The 17,976-nt window shown below is 37.7% G+C and overlaps 1 protein-coding gene across 5 annotated transcripts; it reads left to right on the forward strand.

The window, feature by feature from the left end:
• The first annotated feature begins 1,260 nt into the window (after positions 1-1,260).
• LOC115620863 (glutamine--fructose-6-phosphate aminotransferase [isomerizing] 2-like) lies at positions 1,261-15,529 on the forward strand. Of its 5 annotated transcripts, none has more exons than XM_030514324.1 (10): positions 1,261-1,397; positions 10,205-10,272; positions 10,468-10,665; positions 10,727-11,040; positions 11,116-11,257; positions 11,447-11,476; positions 11,668-11,691; positions 13,807-13,964; positions 14,036-14,875; positions 14,944-15,529. In XM_030514324.1, exons 2-10 carry the CDS (start codon positions 10,266-10,268, stop codon positions 15,316-15,318), a joined length of 2,088 nt encoding a protein of 695 aa, XP_030370184.1. In that variant the 5' UTR covers positions 1,261-1,397; positions 10,205-10,265; the 3' UTR covers positions 15,319-15,529. The 5 variants fall into 5 exon arrangements, with proteins under 5 accessions (XP_030370184.1, XP_030370186.1, XP_030370185.1 ...); XM_030514326.1 differs by having other exon boundaries at positions 13,843-13,964; XM_030514325.1 differs by lacking the exon at positions 11,447-11,476.
• Positions 15,530-17,976: the final 2,447 nt, after the last annotated feature.

Here is a 17,976-nt window from a genome sequence, read left to right on the forward strand (position 1 = left end):
CTTTTCAGGGGTCCAATGAGCCCTGTATTAGTCTAGTCTTATGGCTTATGCTAGACACAAAGAAATCATTAGTACGTATTATAATTGGTCATCTGATATTATTTTATTATGTTAACCGCCTGTGGGGCTGCATAATATGTCGATTGAAGAACCAGTTTTTGTTTTGCTCACTCCGCCCAACTCGTATATTTCTCCTTATTTATTTTTAGTCTTTTATATCTATACAACAAATGCCATTCAGTTGCTGTGGTTTCAATAAATAAAACAAGTTTTAATTTTTTAGTTGTTTCCCCTCTTATTACTGGCGTGCATGCCACACAAAGCGATGCAATAAGGTCCGCTCATTTATCTGCCAAGCAAGAAAAGGTCAAAGCAGTCTAGAAAAAGTCTCAGTTTACTTCAATCGGTATTAGTACGCCATACAAATATCTACCATAGGCAAAGCACATGTGATCCAAATTTTAAAATACATATGGAAATATGTATAGAGGTTAATACAAAGTATTTTCAAACATAAATTTTCACTTCGCTATTTAATCAGCTTTTATAGGTATTAAAGAAACACCTAAGAGTTCCTGGAAAGCTTTGAAGCTATATTCATATGCATGTTCGATTTTGAAACAGACTTTGTGAATTCTATGTTGTGTTGTGTTCTCGCCAGTGTGGGTGAAGTTTTATTTGTAAGTAATCAAATAGTGTACCCAAATAAGTGTATATATAGTAGTATGTCCCTTAAAATTATGTTATATTATGACTTTCCGAGATCCTTGCATTTTCAGGCGGGCGCTCCTTACCCATCTCGATCCAGGGCTTATCAAAAAATCGTATACTTTGTTTTCTCATACGAGTACCTTTCAGGAATATCATATAAATACCACCTTATTTTAATGAATACACGTACTCGTATATACCAGTTTCGATAAAATACTATACATATGGCCCCAAATTTCATCGCATGTACGAACATTGTGTTCAGTTACAAAAAAAAAGAAAAAGAAAAATAAAAAAAAACAAATAACGAGCGGAACTTTTGCTGTTTCTTTCAACTGCTCAGTGCGCTATCAAGCATGTTGGCTGCTTTGCTTCGCTCTCAAGAGATAGTGTTGGTTGGCGTTGTGTTGTCGTTTACGCTTACGCTTACGTTGCCCACTCTTTGCCGGCAACAGCAATCAGAGAGCCAATCGTCTGCATGGCAAGCGAAACGCGACGGGTTGCAGATCGGTTGCCGTTTCCTATAAAAGTGGCTCATTTAGTGCGCGTTGCTTTTCGAAGTTGGCTCAGTGTTAATTCAACAGCGGAGTTGGCCAGCGGTGTGTGCGTGTGCGTATTCAAGCAGTTACAAAGTGAGAGGCCAGGAATTATATTCAACCACGACGTATTGTGCAAGCAAAACTAGTGTGAGTCAATCCAGTTTATCATTGTTGTTGTTGCAATGTTTTCCTGATATCGTGGGTTTTGCAAGAAGTTGTTGGCAAGAGTATCGGCATACTCGGACCCGTACACACGTACTACACATCTTAGTGTGTAGGCCAATCATGCTAACAAAGGCAACAAACCCATTCGGAATGTTTGACGTGACTTTGCATGTTAAACAGGCGGCGGGTGGGACTAAGTACGAGTATGTCTAATGCTTGCCCCCACCCGATTCTCAGCACCAGAAAAACAAACTTTAATTGAACGGCAGTCGCCCCGTCAAAAATGTTGTCTTTGCTTATGTAAAATACCTGTTTGGGAAGCAGGTGCTGGCTGTACAAGTACTCGTACATGCTGTAAATACGGATATGTAACTGTGGTGGACCACAGGCCCGTGGACAACTCATCACAGAGCTGAAAACCATGAGATGGTCGGAGTGCACTCTGTGCTTCCCGTCCGTCAGACATGCACAAAAAGAGAGCGGTCGAAAGCTTGCTTGTGTTGGTGGGCTCTACACCGCCAGAAAGAAATTATATGTTTCCGAAAATTATAACATTTTTGGTATGAGCTATTGTGTTTATTGTTAAAGGCTTTCATTTCGTTACCGTTTTTAAATATTAAATTATTTAATTCAAGTTCCCTCGGTGCATTTCGGTGTGGGTTGCAGCATGCCGCGTTGGGCTAGTTGTCAATTACATTATAAGAGTGTGGTTTTATTCTACTCCGTTGACGGAAATCAACCAAGGATTACTGACGCCTCAAACGTATAATCATTTCCAGTGGATATTCTGTTGATCGCTCTCGGTGAGCACTTTTAATATTATGTTTGGGGTAATAGTTACTCTCCCTGATCTCTATTAATAATTGATTATTTACTAATTAAATAGTATATATACTATTTGTTATTACCGCTGCCTATATTCGTTGTTATAAGCAAGAAGAAGACGAACGAAACCGATGATGCACTTTCGGGACGTACAATTGTCTGACTAAGCCTTTCTTTTCTTTCAAAACTTCTCTTGATATTAACTGATTTGATGCAATTTAAAATAGAGAGTTATGAATAATTACACATAAAATAGGTTGATGTGATTTTAAATATTGAATCAATGTAATGTGAAATGTGAAATTCGTTATCGGTACGAAGAGAGGGAAAATAAATCAATATATGTATATTCTAAATGTATATATTAAATGGGGACAGAGATGCTTCCTTCTAATTGTTTCATGTGTAGATTTGAACAAACCTTATGTGAATTCGCAATTGCATGCATGCATAAGTATGTATGTGGTATCTTATTTCGCTTATCCGCAATCATGTTGATTGAACGACGGTAAAACTATAACTTAAAATGTACGCTGTTCACAACATTTATTTTAGTTTTATTTAAAATACGGCCTGCCCTGTCCATAAAGTGTACAGTGGCAGAAGGGTGCATCCAAAATAAATCACAAGCATTTTCCGCTTTTGGCTTAGGAAATATATGAATACTAGATTTGACGACTCTAGCTTTTATACTTTCCGAGATCCCCGCGCTTATGCAAATGGATTGATCCAGAATATATGTATATTCATTATGTGTGCTACATGCATTCGACCAAAATATTATATAACTTCACCAGGCTCTACAAACTATAATATGTATGTAACAAACTCATTCTTTATATGGTAAAGGACGTTCATATAACTTGTACAGATCCAAAGCGAATATGCCGGTGTGTATGTTTGCTGCACATTATAAGTAAAATCGTACAAGGTATGACATCTTATATAACTTCACCAGGCTCTACAAACTATAATATGTATGTAACAAACTTATTCTTTATATGGTAAAGGATGTGTATGTTTGCTGCACATTATACAATCGTGCAAGGTATGCCATTGCCCAGGTCCGTTATTTGGTGTTCCCTTGGGTATGACATCATAACACGATAACTGTTAGCTATCCAAAGGTGCTTGTGCGCATACAAGTGGTAACAACACCTATGGCGCGCAAAATTTGAAATGAAATATGTGACAGGCTGCATGAACTGCTTGACGGTTAGCATTGATTGTGGTAGCCTCCTCAGCAAAATCCACTAGTTTTTTAAAGTGTAAATTCTACACTACATTTTTCAAATAAGCCGCGTGGTAGCACAGTCTGGCTGCACCAATTAGCGATATTTTAGAGCTGCCAGGCAAAATGCATTTGGAAACACTAACCACAATGCAAACATTCTCAAGCATACGTCACAAAACTTAATAAGACGTATGTAGGTACCTGCGCAGTGAGAGTCATACCTTGTACGATTGTATCATGTTTGCAGCACGCACTTGAACCAAAACAACAACAGCTGTTGCGGAAGCATGGAAAAGATAAATGGGCTAGGAAGAACCTGCTGAACAAGTTCGACTTTAAAGATCTCTCCTTCGTGTATAGGGCAGAACAACAAACCTGCTATTTTGATATTTTTTGTGTATATTTATATCAATTTTAAAGGGATTAGAGAACGACCTATTTTGTAGCAAAGCTGTGAACGTAGCCTCAGAAGCTTTTATATTCAATAAACCACACCCACTTAAATTTAGACACAACTTTATTTCCATTCATTTATTCCTGATCGTATTTCAATTCTTTTAAAATTTTATTGTCTTTTTTTGTGAGTTCTGGTGAGCCAACATACCTGAAATGTACAAGAGTATATTAAGTTTGAGAGAGGTGAAAAGTGTAACAGGCAGAAGGAGGCGCGTCATACCCCACAAATTATTTATTCTAGATCGGCCTGTCAAGAAGAGTCGATCTAGCCCTGTGTGCAATGCGAATGAGGAAAGTTATGTCTCTTTAAACTATAAATATTTTTTTTCATAAGGAAATCAAAATTTTTCTACGTCTGATATTTTTTATTACGACCGCACCAATTCCAATAACACTAAACAAATTGACAATACAACTATTAAAGTTCTAGGAAATAGCGGTACGTAATGACCATAATCAATGTTTGCAGACCGTGTACATTTATAACGGACAAGGCAGACTGCAAATCAATTATCAATTATCAGTAAAAACAAGAAAGGAATATTAAGTCGAGCAAGCTCAATTCACCCCAAAAAGGAAAAACAAAATTTTTTATTAAATTAAATACAATTTATTCAATACATATATACAAAAGAATCGTGTAAATTATTATTTAAACGCATGTGCATTATTTAATCAAAATTTTATTTTTTTGGCATATAACCACAAACTGGATGTACATATATGCCAAATTTAAATTCCAAGAATTACGGGAGTTATGAAAAACCCGAACTGCGGGGAAGTGGATGGTGAATCAGAATAAACAAGATAGAACGCTACAGTCGAGCAAGCCCGACAGTAAAATAGCCTGTACTCTCCACAAAAAGGAAAAATTAAAAAAAAATAAAAAGAATTAATTAAAAAAAAAAATAAATTATTAAAAACAAGAAAGAACGCTACAGTCGAGCAAGCCCGACAGTAAAATAGCCTGTACTCTCCACAAAAAGGAAAAATTAAAAAAAAAAAAAAAATTATTTAAAAATTAAATTATTAAAAAAAAATGAATGAATTATTTAATTAAAATAATTAATTAAATTAAATTAGAATACATGTTTATGTTCAGTTTAAACAGCATACATTTACATCACGTACCTATGCGTGTTTATATGCGTGTATGTATGCAGCACAAAGTTGAACAAAAGCAGCAACAACAACAACAGCTGCGGGCAGCGCTGCCGACAGAGCTGCAGGCAGCGCATGAGCAGCGATTTTACTTATGGCTATAACTTTCTTCAGAATTGACCTATCATGATGAAATTTGGCACACGGACACATTAGTACTAACTGGATGTACCTACCAAAATTGATTTTAAAATTCCGAGAATTACGGAAGTTATAAGAAAAAATACGAATTGCGGGGGAGTGGGGGGGTGTATCAGAAAAAATAAACAAACTCGTTCTGCCTAGGGCTTATAGGAACCTTGATACCAATTTTGGTTATCCTAGCTCTTGTACTTACTGAGATCCTTGCGCTCATACAGACAGACGGACAGACGGACATGGCTATATCGACTCGTCTTCTCATCCTGATCAAGAATATATATACTTTGTGGGGTCTGCCACGCCTCCTTCTGTGTGTTACATACATGCGCACAAAACTAGTATAGCCTTTCACCCTTTGGGTACAGGCTATAAAAATGAATGAATGAATTAATTAATTAAATTAAATTAGAATACATGTTTATGTTCAGTTTTAACAGCATACATTTACATCACGTACCTATGCGTGTTTATATGCGTGTATGTATGCAGCACAAAGTTGAACCAAAGCAGCAACAACAACAACAGCTGCGGGCAGCGCTGCCGGCAGTGCTGCAGGCAGCGCATGAGCAGCGATTTTACTTATGGCTATAACTTTCTTCAGAATTGACCTATCATGATGCATTACATTACATTAGTACTACATTAGTACTAACTGGATGTACCTACCAAAATTGATTTCAAAATTGATGTACATATATGCCAAATTTGAGTTTAAAATTCCGAGAATTACGGGAGTTATGAAAAAAAACACGAATTGCGGTGGAGTGGGGGGTGTATCAGAAAAAATAAACAAACTCGATCTGCCTAGGGCTTATAGGAACCTTGATACCAATTTTGGTTATCCTAGCTCTTGTAGTTACTGAGATCCTTTCGCTCATACAGACAGACGGACAGACAGACAGACAGACATGGCTATATCGACTCGTCTTGTCACATACATGTGCACAAAACTAGTATAGCCTTTCACCCTTTGGGTACAGGCTATAAAAATAAAAAAAACTTGACCTGCCTAGGGATTAGGGGAACCTGGATACCAAATTTGGTAATTCTAGCTCTTGCACCTTCTGAGATCAATGCGCTCATACAGACGGACGGACGGACAGACGGACATGGCTATATTACTCGGCTTGTCACTCTGATCATTCGCACGAAACTAGTAAAGCCTTTTACCCTTTGGGCACAGGCTATAAAAAATTGTGTTTCTTAATAACTAACTTAATGGCTATGGAGCTTTATTATTTGTATTATTATTATTATTTATTTATTAGTTTCTGAAATCGAGAATAATTTAGTAATGTATTGTGACTTTTCTCACGACTGTTCTTCACCTGCAAAATCCCTTTTTGGCCACTTCACAGCTAGCCCTCTAATTGATAGCCTAGACATTTAATTAGGGTTTAATTGGCAATCAGCGTTAGTTTGCAAAAAACCCCAACAAAAAAAACTTTGATAATGGTGAGGCAATATACATATTCGAGGTCTGTTCAAAAGAATAGATGGCGGTTTTGCTCTCTTTTTTATTCGATTACAATGCGTGCGTACATGAGTTCTTGCCAACAGGTCGTATGCTTAATGAGGAATCCAGCACCTTTTTCCTATTCCCAAAACTGAAGAGACCAATGAAAGGAAAGCGTTTTGCCACAATTGATGAGATAAAATCAAAATCGAAGAACGGGCCATACCGAAAAGCGCATTTCAGAAGTGCTTCGAGGATTGGAAGAAGCGCTGGCATAAGTGCATTGTATCTGAGGGGAATCACTTCAAAGGGGACAAAATGGAATTTGACGAATAAATAAATAATTCAAAAAAAAAAAATTCAAAATTGCCCTTTTCTTTTGAACAGACCATGTTAATACATAAGTAATACGTACTAAATTTGTACATATGTATGTACATATGTAGAGAGGTGGGTCTTCGTGTGAACCCCGATATTTGCCGATGCTTATATCCCTACATACAAAGGTACATCTATACTTAGATAGCACTGCCGCTATCTTCCCATCTGGTTGTGGCATGTGATAAGAATACAATTTAATGCGCCATTCAACCAAATTTTGGTTATATTTCTCCAAATAAAGCTGTGCTCTGATATCAGGCTATATCTTCCGCACACGCATATTATTACTTGTACATACATAGATATATATTTTGTATATCTACATACATATGTATGTATACATACGAGTATAGGCGAAGCAAAAATAGCAACTAAAAATAAAAAGACAAATTGTTGAATACAAAAAATGTCCATTTGTGTAAACTAATTTATTGGTGAAGTAGCGGGATAGGGCGGAGTATTGGCATCGCTTCTAGTCAGGGTTTAAAAGACGCAGTAGCAGACGCGTGGTGTCGCTGGCTACAACAACTTGATAACAGTAACAACTAAGCCCACGTACGTTTTAAAACAAATACTTGTGTACGTATACGCAAACAAACATACATGTGTACATACGTGTGTGAATACCTGCATACGTATAGTACTTATGTACGCTTCAGGGAATAGGCCATGGGAGAACAGATACAGTATGCAACTAAAGAGTGCACTGCACCTATTTGCATACACTCACTGTGCAACTTACAATTGAGCAAATAATTATAATCATATCATTTGAGTATACCGTGTTTGTTCTCCAGTGGGTGTAGGCCTCTTAATGAGTTCTCCTTTTGTGCCGCCACATAACGAGCGATGGCGAAGACATACTTGTAATATTTTTATTTTTTCACCTTTCAGTACTTCAAAACTGTCGATTTTTTATGCATATGTATGTGTGCATGTCACCCACTCGTACCTAACTGGAAGTAAAAGGCAATACCGGTTCATTTGCGAACTCTGTTGATCCTAATGTTGGCATTTTTTTGTCCCCTTTTGCACAAAATAGCAGACATGTACGTTACAGGGCCGAGGGCAGTATCTTCTGTTTCTTACGTACTATCTACATTGTACGTTTCCCACTCGTGCAAAAGCTATAATAATCAAATACTCTGTATCCGAAGGGAAATGAACGGCAGTCCATGTAGTGGAGACAACACCGGCACATGGTGTCAGCACACTACACTACACTGATATAAAAGTTGCATAGTACGGATGAATATTTTCATATTAAATTTAATGTCCATCTATTTCATATTCAAATCAAATATACTATAAACATCTTAAATTTTACTAAAACATATTCAATTAGTGATTGTAATGTGAATGAATATTATTCAAAACAAAGTGTAAAACTCCGTTATTAAAGTGTGTCATATTCAAATTAATGTTGAACCATATTAAATATTAATATGCACACACTTCAAAAAACAAATAGTTACATTTACTATATTCCATAGAAAATTATAATATTTTTTTGAACTTTATTTTGAAGTTTTTTGATGTTTTTCAAATATACCAGAAATATATTAAATTTCAATTGACTAGAATTCTCAAGTCGGTTTTCAGCGGTTGTGTGGTATAAATACAAAGTGTAACCGCTCGACATACAGATATGGTCGTTAAGTATGTGTCAAGTAAGTGTTATTCAATCAGCTGCTTCTCACTTTAAGTACTAAAAGAGGCATAAAAAACATCAAAAAAATTAATCCATAATAACAAAAGAACTTTAAAATTACTTTCTGCTAAAAATGGTGGTATTCTATAGAAAAAAAATGTAGAAGTATATAGAAATAAACAAGTAAAAAAGCTAAAGTCCGGGTGTCCCGACTTTGAAATACTCTGTACATATGTTTATAGAAAAAAAAATAAGAAAATTTAAAAAAATTTGATCGATTTTACCTTTCTCGGTATTCGAACTCACGTAAAGGGTATATAATTGCACATATACAAAGCAATTGCGTCTATGTGAGTGTATGTATGTTTATGTGCGTCTATTTGTGTCTGTGTAAGCATTTTCGCAGTCAACTAAACAGCAACATCAACAACAGCCGTGGGCAGCGCTTGAGCAGCGCTGCAGCAGCAAATATATTTATGGCTATAACTTCTTGTTAAATCGGTCTATCATAGTGAAACTTGACACACGGACACATAATAACCAGCTGGGGGTATTTCCAAAATTAGTTCGAAATTCCAAGAATTACGGGAGTTATGATTTGCGGGAGAGAGGGGGGAGGGAGGGAAATTCCAAAATATTTACACAAGGCATCTTGGACTAAAATTTGGTGTTCCTAGGTCTTATAGTCTCCGAGATATAGGCGATTATACGAATGGAAAATCGGGAAAACCCCCATAGGGGGGAAGTGGGGGGAAAATCAAAAAAATAAAACAAACTCGTATAGAATACACACATAATGCATCTTTGTGGAAAATTTGGTGTCTCTATCTCTTATAGTCTCTGAGATCCAGGTGTTCATACGGACGGACAGACAGACAGACAGGGCTAGACCGACACGTCTTGTCATGCTGATCAAGAATATATATACTTTGTGGGGTCTTCCACGCCTCTTTCTGCCTGTTAAATTTTTCAGCTCGCGCAAACCTAATATACTCTTGTACATTTCATGTACAGAGTATAAATATGCATCATGATAATGTTGAAGAGTTAAAAAAAAAACAGTAACGTAGACAAAAAAGTTGAACAAATATTTTATAATTATAAAAAAACCTTTGGCGTGAATCAAACCCACGTCTCCACATTGTTATTTAATATCGTCACACTTTCAATTTAATATTTTAATATTAAATTTTTAAATTTAAGTGTGCACACTTCATATTTACTAAAACACACGATGGTGCAAAATCGATGGTAAAAACAGTTAAATCTACGTGTAAATATTGAAATTTCCGTGCTTTTTTTTTATCAGTGTAATATTACAACTCAGAACTTTCAGAACTTGTAGCTTAAATTATTAAAATTCAGGAATAAAAAACCCTCTCTGTGTTTGAGAAAAATTCGGAGTCTTATCTTTACGGTTAGTTTTAAAATTCAGCTCATTACAGTAAATAGACATTTTATGATTATTGTTTTTCCAATTTCAGATACGACTGGGCCAGTGAATAAAAATCTATTTGACAAATATTTGTATTTGTATCATTCAATATGTGTGGTAAGTAGACTATGTATAGTATAGAAGAATTAAAGATACTGTTAGTACTATATGGAAGCAGGTGGTTAATATATGACGAAAAATATTGCATAATACATCTATGCGTGGTCCATGAATTGGTTTCCTTTTTGTTTTTCATAGAATAGTTTTATTTTTAAAAATTCATTTATTCTAAATTCGTTCGCATGCTCACAGGAATTTTTGCCTACCTAAACTATTTGACTCCCAAGTCACGCCTGGAAGTGCTGGATCTTCTGGTCACTGGTTTGAAGCGCTTGGAGTATCGTGGCTATGATTCCACAGGTGTTGCAATTGACGCTCCGGATAATAAAAATATCGTGATGGTGAAACGAACGGGAAAAGTAAAGGTGCTGGAGGACGCCATACAAGAAAGTAAGACACAAATTTTTAAAGAAGAACGAACACATACACGTAGTTGCAATGCCGCTTTCAGATTTTAGTGGTAGCGAGTATAGCGAACCAGTGTTGACCCACGTCGGCATTGCGCACACACGTTGGGCCACCCACGGCGTGCCCTGCGAGCTTAATTCGCACCCGCATCGTTCTGATGAGGGAAACAGTTTCGTAGTCGTGCACAACGGCATAATTACCAATTACAATGACGTTAAGACGTTCCTGCAGAAGCGTGGCTATGAGTTCGAATCGGATACGGACACTGAAGTATTTGCCAAGCTTGTACATCACTTATGGAAAAAACATCCTGGCTACTCGTTTCGGGAGCTGGTCGAGCAGGCTATACTACAAGTGGTACGTCAGCCTCAGTGGCGCATTCCCCGTAAGCCCGTTAACCCAACTGACTCTCCGGTCTATTAAATTATGCAGGAGGGCGCCTTTGCCATAGCAGTTAAGTCGAAGCATTTTCCTGGTGAGTGCGTGGCGTCCCGTAGAAGCTCCCCCCTACTAGTCGGTATCAAGACCAAGACGCGTTTGGCCACCGATCATATTCCCATTTTGTACGGAAAAGGTATGTATAAGTGAATATATAACTGTACAAAATCTGCTATGTATTTACTTTCTGACTGGCATTTTTTATTATTCCTATCACAATCTGTCTTTTATGTCCATACATTGCTCACTGTGTGTGTTTCTCTCTCCTTAATAACCAATTGCTGCCTCCGATACTTCCTACCGTGCCACCCCTGACTATACGTAGATGACAATCAGAAGAAGAACCCCGATAAAGGTAGCTCTTTTTTCCACGCTACTCGTTAATTAGTTCCAGTTCAGTTGCTGTATAGAATACCTGATCTAATCTACAACTAACCCTCGCTAACCAAACTGACTATTAAGCATCTAGTTCTATCTTGTCGGTGTTGGGACATTCCTCAAATTTGATCAAATGTCTGACTTATTTTTTATTCACTTTTTCTTTAGATGCTGAATCAGGCAAACCTACAGGTAATTTATTCAAAGTATTATTTTTAGAGTTGTCCCTCAAGCTGCACATCCACTAGATAATAAAGACTATCAACATGAAAATTGCAAGACAAGCAATTCTATGACTCGCCTAGTACTTTACATATATTTTTAGAAATCTCGTACCCTTAAGACACTGGGAATATTAAGAATTAAAAGGTGGGGTGTTTGGATTCAGATCGAAATAGATTTTATTACTAGTTCGCACACCATTTTAGTTTAGTATAAAATGGCTTGCTTAATTATCGATCGCTTTACCTTATTAAAGTGCACCCAAAGACCGCACAGATGAAGATTTGTATAAAACATCAGGCTACCATATCTAGTACACGATCTTTACATGTTATTTTTCAGTCACGCTATTAATGACTGATTTTACATATTTATTATTATTTGTTATGGTTTCTATAACTGGTATTTGGATAACTGCCTTTTAAAGGAATCATTTTAAATTTGATTGTCTGTGTTAATTATTATTTGTATATTAGGTTTGCGGGAGGTGAAAAATGTAACAGGCAGAAGGAGGCGTGACAGACCCCACAATGTGTATATATTCTTGATCAGGATGACACGATGAGTCGATCTAGCCCTGTCTGTCCGTCTGTCCGTCCGTATGAACACCTGGATCTCAGAAACTATAAGAGCTATACACACCAAATTTTCCACAAAGATGCGTTATGTGTGTATTCTATACGAGTTTGTTTTATTTTTTTGATTTTCCCCCCCACTTCCCCCCTATGGGGGTTTTCCCGATTTTCCATTCGTATAATCACCTATATCTTGGAAGCTATAAGGACCTAGGGCCACAAAATGTTAGTCCGAGATGCATTTTGTGAATACGCAGAAAATATGTATTTCATAATATCCCTCTAGCACCCCTCTCCGCCGCAAATCGTAACTCCCGTAATTCTTAGAATTTAGAACTCAAATTTTGCAAGTACCCCCAGTAAATGATTATGTGTCCGTGCGGCAAGTTTCATTATGATAGACCGAATTAGCAGGAACATAGAGCCAAAATAATAAAGAAAAGAATAATTAATTAAATAATAATTCTTATTAAATAATGGAAGCTGTCTCAAAATTAAGGTATTATGTACTTCCTTTTTGATATTTTAAACAAGTTGTAGCCGCTATTTCAGTCCCTCAAACTCAGAAAACCAAATAATCAATTACAGTAGATTAGTGGAACTTCAGTACAATTAGCTCAGGTTAAGAATAAACAAGAAATAAATTCTGAAGTCGAGTGGTCCCAACTTTTTGGTTAACAACTCAAAAATGTTTAAAAGTAAAAATAAATATTAATAATGAAGCAAATTATATAAAACACTTTCCAATTTCATAAATCGGGAATCGAGATAGCTATAATTTCCTATCGCGATGGGACTTGCTATGAGGATACATAAGAGGAAGTGTATTTCAAATTCGATTCTATAATACATATAAATAATTTAAATATACGTACGTATGTTTTATATTATTTGTTTAAATACATACTATATTATTAATTATTTTGATTAAGCATTTTTGAAACTTTCTTTTTGAAGTGGGTACAGGATTTTTCAGAGTTTAAAGAAGAATCAAAATATATGTTAGTCCGTCTCTAAAACGTTTATATCATTTATGTCGTTTGATGGTCTACTACGTAGTGGCGAACACATGCGAGACATCGAAATTCGTTATTCAAATGGTGATGGGAGATTTCAGGTAGTGGACAAATGTTAGTAATTAAATATTCGAACGTCGTCTGTTCAGTAGTTCAATTATTTATACTCATAAACTCAGTTTTCTCTTTTATTCTTTTTCGAATGCTTTGGCCATTAAACCGTGTACATACTTATGTATAAAAACAAACCAACACTCGCACAATCACACGAACTCATGTGCTCGTCCATGCACGCAATCCACATGCAATTGACAAATGCATTGCCTCGGCCATTGCTATCGTCAATGCCACCGTCTCATCCTCCCCCGTGTACTCAATGCTCATCGCAAATTCAACTGCTCACATCAATCTTCATGCTCACGGCGACCTCTATGGCAATGTAAAATAATATCCAAACACGACCAAATTTGAATGCCAACTGACTAACTAAATAGAAATTCGTCCCCACGGTCAAACTCGTGAATTGCCAGTTCTACCGCGCTCGGATAGCACTTCGGAGTTCATGCCGCTGGAGAATAAGGAAGTAGAGTATTTTTTCGCTTCGGACGCATCCGCTGTCATTGAGCATACTAACCGTGTTATCTACTTAGAGGTAAGTGCTTGTACTAAATATGCCTTATAGTATGCCAGTATGGCAAATGACTATTGACAACGTTCCTGCAGGACGATGACGTTGCAGCCGTGCGCGATGGTACTCTGAGCATCCATCGCCTCAAGAAGAGCCTGGATGATCCGCATGCGCGTGAGATAACTACTTTAAAGATGGAGATACAGCAGATCATGAAGGGCAACTATGATTACTTCATGCAAAAGGAAATTTTCGAGCAGCCCGAGTCTGTGGTCAACACAATGAGGGGTCGAGTACGCTTTGATGGGAACTCAATTGTGCTGGGAGGAATTAAGGATTACATACCGGAGATCAAACGCTGCCGTCGCCTAATGCTTATTGGTTGCGGAACCTCCTACCACAGCGCCGTAGCTACGCGCCAGCTGCTGGAGGAGCTCACAGAGCTGCCTGTCATGGTAGAGCTTGCATCGGACTTCTTGGATCGCAACACTCCCATTTTCCGCGATGATGTGTGCTTTTTCATCTCACAATCAGGTGAAACCGCAGATACTCTGATGGCTCTTCGGTACTGCAAACAGCGCGGTGCACTGATCGTCGGAATTACAAATACCGTGGGCAGTAGTATCTGCCGTGAGTCGCACTGCGGCGTACATATCAATGCTGGACCTGAGATCGGCGTCGCCTCGACGAAGGCATACACATCCCAATTTATATCATTGGTTATGTTCGCATTGGTTATGTCCGAGGATAGATTGTCTCTGCAGCAGAGGCGTCTTGAGATTCTGCAGGCACTATCGAAACTTGCCGACCAGATAAGGGAGGTTCTCAAGTTAGACAAAGTGGTACAGGAACTTGCCAAGGATCTTTATCAGCACAAATCCCTATTAATCATGGGCCGGGGCTATAACTTTGCCACCTGCCTCGAGGGCGCTCTAGTAAGTTGGACCGGAATTTCTTCAACAATTTGTTTTCGATAATTAAAGCAAATATTCTTTAATTTTAGAAAGTGAAGGAACTGACTTATATGCACAGTGAAGGTATTATGGCCGGAGAACTGAAGCACGGTCCTCTGGCACTCGTCGATGACTCCATGCCTGTGTTAATGATTGTACTCCGAGATCCCGTATACACAAAATGTATGAATGCTCTGCAACAGGTTACATCACGCAAAGGCTGCCCAATAATTATCTGCGAAGAGGGTGACGAAGAGACCAAAGCCTTCTCCTCTCGCCACTTGGAGATCCCGCGCACTGTTGACTGTCTCCAAGGAATCCTAACCGTTATTCCCATGCAATTGCTCTCTTACCATATTGCTGTGCTGCGCGGATGTGACGTGGACTGTCCGCGTAACTTAGCCAAGTCCGTTACGGTTGAGTGAATCCAAGATGAGACTGTCAAGCATCCACTGATTTTCATATCCAAGATATTGAAGATAATCTCTATACATGTCTGTCATACACAAATACATATCCGTGCTCTGCACATTATTTTATACATACATAACAAGTATGCATGTGCGTACTAGTGTTTTACACATATATACATACAGATGCAAATACACGTACATACTATATGTACATATCAATGTACTCATCAAAATGGTGGCATTTGTTGAAAATTAATGTGAAATAGATACAAGATCCCGAGGAATGTATGTGTTGGTGTTGAATTGCACCACAGCTTCAGCTCTCTAGCAGCTTCAGCTCTAATCGACTATGTGTTCAGAAAAGGATTTAAGAAGGAATCGTATATATAACATAAATTTGGTGCCTACTCCTATCACTACGGATTCCTATCACCAAGGGTAGAAATCTATATACTAATAACTATGGCGTCTTATGTTTAGCTTTTAATTGGCGTCACCGATACGTCGATATGACAACCGAAATACATTTTCAGTTAACAGCGTTTGTCGCTGTTATTCGAATCATGTTTATACCCTGTACCTGTAGGGCAAAAGGCTACTTGTAAGCAGCAGGATCACCTCTAAAGTAGCAACTAAGTACCTAGGTGTCATGATAGATAACAAACTCAACTTCAAGGAGCCCCTCAAATATGTTGGAAGTCGATGTGCTGGAGTAAGCAATGCCCTAGCACGAATAATGCCCAACATTGGTGGACCGAGACAAGACAGAAGGTTGCTATTAATGAATGTAGTCAAGTCAGTAGCCCTGTACGCAGCGCCCATTTGGTCTGAAGCAATGCCCAAAATCTCGTATAAGAACTATCTACTTTCAGCCTATAGAAGGTATACCTTTAGGGTAGCCTCCTCGTTCCGTACAGCAATAGTAATCGCAGGAATGCCACAGCTAGAGCTGCTGGCAGAGGCAGAAAAGCAAAAGTACCACGAAAGAAGAACCGGAGTAACATACTCCTGGCAGATAAGTGATGAGACGATGGGACAACTACTACCTGACCCAGCTGCTAACAGGGCATGGATGTTTTCGAGCATACCTGCCCCTGTCTCACATGCGAATCGTGCATATTTCTAGCCCAGGCTACCTATATCTTTCGAAGATTACCCAGACTTTAGCTCGTATAGCTATAAACAAGTAGAAAAGCTAAAGTCGGTTGTCCCGACTTTGAAATACTCTGTACATATGTGTAAAATAATTATTTGTGTCTATGCGTGTATGTGTGGGTTTGTCTGTGTCTGCGGTCACTGCTTGGCCATATGCACATATATGGCTATAGCTTCCTGTTAAATCGGCCTTTCAATATGAAACTCGGCATACGGACTCATAATCACTAACTGGAGGTATTTTACGATTTTTAATGAAAAATTCCAAGAATTACGGGAGCTATGGAAAATCAGTGATTGCCGGGGAGAGGGGGAAGGAGGATAATTCCAAAAAACACATTTTCTGCGTATTGATGTCCTTAGGTCTTATAGTCTCCGAGATATAGGCGGTTATGCGAACGGCGTTACGGAAAACCCCCATTATCGGGCAAGTAGGGGGGGGAAAATCAAAAAAATAAAACAAATCCATCCATGCATGAATTTCGAAAACGGCAAAAAGCACATAAACCGAACTTCTTCTTAGTTGTATAACCTGTACTTGTAGGGTATATTATTTTTATGCGAATGTATGTAACACACAGAAGGAGGTCTGACAGAGTGTATATATTTTTTAAATCAAGATGACAAGACAAGTCGATATATCCATGTCCGTCTGTCCTCTGGACCTCAGCAAGTACAAGAGCTATAATAACTAAACTTGATATTAAGATTCCCTAAGCCCTAGGTATTCTAATACACCCCCCACTCCCCCGCTATTAGTGATAAGTAAATTTCAAATCTGAGAATTACATCTAGTTAGTAATTATATGTCCCTATAGGTTTCACCGCCCGCAGCTGTTGATTGCTTTACGTGAGTTCGAATACCCAGGGACGTATAATCGATCTTAAATTCGATCACTTTTCTTTGAAATTTTAATATTATTTTTAATTTCTATAATTATTTTACACAGATGTACGGAGCATTTTAAAGACACCCGACTTTAGCTTTTCCATTTGTTTTATGTTAAACTTTACAACTCAATCCAAAATCATTATTTTTGAGAACTTGTTTTATTTATCCGGTCTTAAAATCGTTGCTTACTTAATTACTGAAATTTTATATTTCTCATGGACTTAAGTTGAAAAATCAAGAAGCTCCCTTCCCATCGTCTCTGTGGCCAGTTTCTACATAACTTCCGCCACTCTTAAGAACACACAGAATATCTTCGCATTTTTTAATTAGCACCGCGTTTCTCAAGTTTATTTGATATTAAGTCGATTTACTGTAGTTATAAAATTACCTACACATATAATATATACATATACAAGGTGTGTTCCAAAGTAAACAGGACTTTTTAAAAAACAAATGGTTTTTTCGGCAAAATCAATTTATTTTATTCAAAATAGTCTCCTGCTTCAATACAGCTTTTTGCACGATCCAAAAGCATGTCGAACGAGTGTTTTAGCTCGTTGGTCGGTATGGCCGCCAGTATGCCGGTGCAAGCCTTTTGAATGGCCTCTACGTCTGCATAACAC

The sequence above is a fragment of the Scaptodrosophila lebanonensis genome, unplaced genomic scaffold (assembly GCF_003285725.1).
Source record: "Scaptodrosophila lebanonensis strain 11010-0011.00,11010-0021.00 unplaced genomic scaffold, SlebRS2 tig00000024-arrow-pilon, whole genome shotgun sequence".
Taxonomy (NCBI): Eukaryota; Metazoa; Arthropoda; class Insecta; order Diptera; family Drosophilidae; genus Scaptodrosophila; species Scaptodrosophila lebanonensis.

What these genes read in the sequence shown, in the direction of transcription:
- LOC115620863 (XM_030514324.1), top strand. An exon ending in TCCCATTTTGTACGGAAAAG is followed by an intron (nt 11,258 to 11,446) that starts GTATGTATAAGT and finishes GACTATACGTAG; the next exon opens with ATGACAATCAGAAGAAGAAC. An exon ending in ACCGTGTTATCTACTTAGAG is followed by an intron (nt 13,965 to 14,035) that starts GTAAGTGCTTGT and finishes ACGTTCCTGCAG; the next exon opens with GACGATGACGTTGCAGCCGT.